The 3916-nt window shown below is 35.8% G+C and overlaps 1 protein-coding gene and 1 long non-coding RNA gene across 2 annotated transcripts; one reads left to right on the forward strand and one right to left on the reverse strand.

The window, feature by feature from the left end:
* Positions 1-6: 6 nt before the first annotated feature.
* Positions 7-914, forward strand: LOC129579843 (uncharacterized). The gene is made up of 2 exons (XR_008689301.1): positions 7-210; positions 310-914. It is a non-coding gene; the product is annotated as an uncharacterized LOC129579843 (long non-coding RNA).
* Positions 915-1588: 674 nt separating this feature from the next.
* LOC129579844 (protein IWS1 homolog) lies at positions 1589-3873 on the reverse strand (the record flags this gene model as incomplete). Its single annotated transcript, XM_055470023.1, has 6 exons — positions 1589-2438; positions 2508-2687; positions 2753-2866; positions 2965-3046; positions 3181-3456; positions 3719-3873. Coding segments are annotated over 6 exons (1325 nt in total), but the record flags the coding sequence as incomplete, so codon positions are not given.
* Positions 3874-3916: the final 43 nt, after the last annotated feature.

The following is a 3916-nucleotide window of genomic DNA, read 5'->3' on the forward strand; positions in this document are numbered from 1 at the left end:
CATTGCTTCATAGGATCACCCATTTTATTCAATAATATTGAAATATTCGATGTGACAAGCCGTTATGGTTTAAGTGCAGTGAGTCCTATTGATGTGTTTTCTTTTAAGCAACTAAAGACATTGACAGTGAAGTGCTGGTATAAAGAACCGGAAATTTGGTTGGATTTCGTATTAGAACATCCAACAATAGAACGACTTGAAATTGGTATTGTAGGTATTGCTCTATGGTTTATGTATGAAGAGATGTTTGAACAAATACGCCGAAAACTGAACAAAGTAAGCCAAAATACGAAATTCATTTCGTTACAGTTAAACGGCTTTACATTTTATGATCCATCAGATCCAGGCAACACGTTGAAGCTACTGAAATTTTTAGCAGCCCAAAATTGGTTCAATAAGGTTACTGTAATGTTTAGACTTCCAAGAAGGAGAGGAAATTATAAGATATTCGATGAGTTATCCGCAATGGAAGTTTTCACAACGAAAATTTCGCAAATTTGTGAAAAAACATCGAAATTAAAATCATTTATGAAAATCTATAAAATAAAAAAGAACATTCTATCAGATACACCTTATGTTGATTTTGAGAAATGTGAACAATAAAAATAAAATGTACTAAATGAAAAATACGAGTGCTTTCTTGCCCCGTAACTGATGAGAGATACCAAAATGGTATCTTCGAGAATATTGTAGTACTTGACCTGCCCTAAAGTACTTGCTAAAGATAGATCAAAGGGATATTGTAACTTTTCTGACCAGAAAAAACGCCATCTAACGTCGTGCCCGTAAATTATTTTACTATACATTTAGGTGGTAGAGCTTGAACAAAAGTTCGACACTATGCATAAACTTGGAAAGAGCTTGATAAACTTGATGAAATACATATATTTAATGGTCGTTGCTATACCCCTATGGGATAGGTAAACAATATTGTTTGTTGATTTGGTCATTTCACAAACGCATGAATCAATTACATTCATTTTACGCTCAATTGATCACTGTTTTCATTCACAAAACTTTCTATCACCCTGTGCAGAGAAGCAATAAGGCAATGGTTGTTCGAAATTTAAAAAAAACTTGATATATGAAACTCTTTACGAAAGAAACCAGAACCAATGTTCAAAAATAGACATTTGCCTTAATAAAATTGCGACTTGTGGCTCTGTTTTGAGCATTTCTGGCGATAGCTGCAAACGATTTCGATGGTTTCATTGGGTCTCCGTTTGCTCATACGAAACTCCACCGCACTCTTGACACCATCATCTTTGCCGCCGATCGACTCGAGCAAACTATTCACTGTGAGTGAAATGAATTTGGTGCGAAATTTCATTGAATTATTATTCGTCGCAAAAACAGAACAAATACGGAGTAACGACAGTAAACCACTGAATATTTAATCAAGTTGCTTTCGTTTAATTGTACTTCAATGAGCCATCGAATTTAACCTACTCCATTTTATAAGTAAATTTGAATTGAGAAAATGCAAATTCATTAATGCGAAGCACTCATTGTAACCCCAGGTATGCAGAAAAAAATTGGATGAAAAAATGTTAGAAATGAATTAAAGTTTCCATTGAATCACGTTTTATTTAGAACATATGCTTGTTTTCAATTTCTAGTGATGCTATTCACAACTATTTCTTCTATTTTCGTTCAAACTATTTAAAATTTTTCAGGTTTATTGTTATATGTTTCTCAGTTCATGTTATAATACCGCGCTATTCATTTTAAATAAATCAAATTCCGAGACAAAAATCCCCTTTTTTATAATTAGACATTTGGAAACATAACGTTTGAGACGAATACTACAATGATTCATCTGATTGCCAGACATTCGAATATAGTTCATTTGACACGTTTTGATATGTACAATTTATAAAATAGATCTGTGCATTGTGGAGTCTCTTAGCTTATATTTAATCAGTCAACGCATATGATCTCAATAATGGAGTTCAGGTGTTTACGTAATTTTTGAAGTTGCCGTTGTTTGAAATCTCCAACAGCTGGATCGTCTATGTACGTGCCTTCAATCTCTTCGATCAAATAATTCAAACTAGATAATTCTTCTTCAGAAAGAATATTTTTGGCAGGTTCAATCGCATTAAACAAAGACTTAATCTCTGATGCCAGATTTTTTCGATTCGTATTAATAGCTTTCAATTTTGTTTCATCTCGAAAAAATTTCAAACCGTTTGCCATTGTCATTATTGTTTTTACTTGGTCAACAATTTGATTTTTTGATGGTCTTCCAGAATTAGTGCTTGTACTCGGTTCAGAGGTGTGTCTCATGGTTGAATTGTGAATAGGTTCTGGCCATTTCGATATCATTTCGGATTTTTCACGGTTCTCATTTGATTCAACGGGATTTGAAGCTTCAGCTGCCGCACGTGAATTTTTGGAGGACGAATCGTTTTCGTTACAGTTAACGACGTCAATTTCTGTAATTCAATCATATATTTCATTAGTTTTTTTCGCATTATTTTCTTTCAAAATACAAATTAAATTACCTGGACTTTTGCTTTGGCTTTTACTTTTTTCCGATCTGGGCGAGCAGATTTCATTTTGGTTTGGTAAGCCTTCATCAGGTTTTTGAATTCCTGCGTTTTCATTGCCTTCGCCAACTGTTACCTCATCTTCATTATCGGAATCAATGATCTTGGCTCGCTTCAGTTGCTGTGATGCGGCACCTTTGATTTTTGAGAAGATTTTGCATTACTTCGTGTTTATTAATCAAATAAATTCAGATTTTTACCTTCATCCTCTGAATCACTTAGAATAGCACGTTTCTTGCGATTCAATGGCAAACCACTTCTATGCGAAGCAGCAATGCCACTACGTGAACGAGATCGTGTACGTGAACGAGAGCCTGGAATACAAGGAAGAACAATATGAAATTGGTTCGAAATCAAAGAGAAAACGTGCTTCGAAACATCTAAATAATGGGCAAAAATCAATAGGTTTTACCTCCACTTTTTACAGGGCCACTTCGACTGTTTACCACGTTAAACAGCGCGAGCACTCGATCATCAGCCGACCTGCATACGGTCTACCGCAGTAACAAGTTATCGAATTGTATGAATCGGCGTCGGCATCTGCAAAAATTGGGGTAAAAAGATGGAGGGAATGTGAGAATTGATTTAAAAACTGATAGAAAAAAAATGAGAAAAATTTCAAAGCTACAATCGGCTTTGAAATTCCATCCAGTTTAAACTTACCCAAATCTGCACGTTTTTTTGCCGATGATGCATCAATGTCGCTCATGGCCTTTGTCACATCGTGAGTGCTTGTGGTATTCAGCATCGTATTTGAACCAACGAAATCTTTATCCCTATCTTCTAGCTCCTCTTTTGTTAAGTCGTCAACCGTTGAAATCGCATCATTCATAGCGTTGCTTTTCGTCAACTCAGTTGCGCTTCCCATACTATCCAATGGACTATGAGTTGAGCTTTGCAAAGCCTATAAAATGTGGATAGGCAAAGTTTGTTTTCAGTGTAAGTCTGTGAAAATCTAACAAGTCAGTAAAAAAAACTCAGGCAGCCGCAGGGAGTCTATGTAAAGACTAGTGAATCTTCAACGGAAAATCAATGGGTTTTATGAATTTATACAATTTTGACATGTCATTGATTCACAGCGACTCGTTTTCAGATTGTTATGAGCTTGTGCGCAACGACAAATAAACCTCAAGACCATTCATTGATTGCAAATTAACCGAACTTACTTCTCGACTAGACGTTTCATTAAAGTTAGCGTGTTCTAACATATGCTGAACACTCAGCTGGAAATCTTCTTGGGTACGCGGTTGACGTGTTTGTGCTGGTGATTGAGCATCATTTGGTTTGGAAATTTCGTTAGAATCATTCAAGTTTGGTGACGCTGAACCGGATCGGTCCGAGGTGGGCGAAGCGATGGATTTGTT

This window comes from Sitodiplosis mosellana, unplaced genomic scaffold (assembly GCF_009176505.1).
Source record: "Sitodiplosis mosellana isolate CC-2019 unplaced genomic scaffold, AAFC_SMos_1.0 Smas_scaffold_6661, whole genome shotgun sequence".
In the NCBI taxonomy this organism is placed as follows: Eukaryota; Metazoa; Arthropoda; class Insecta; order Diptera; family Cecidomyiidae; genus Sitodiplosis; species Sitodiplosis mosellana.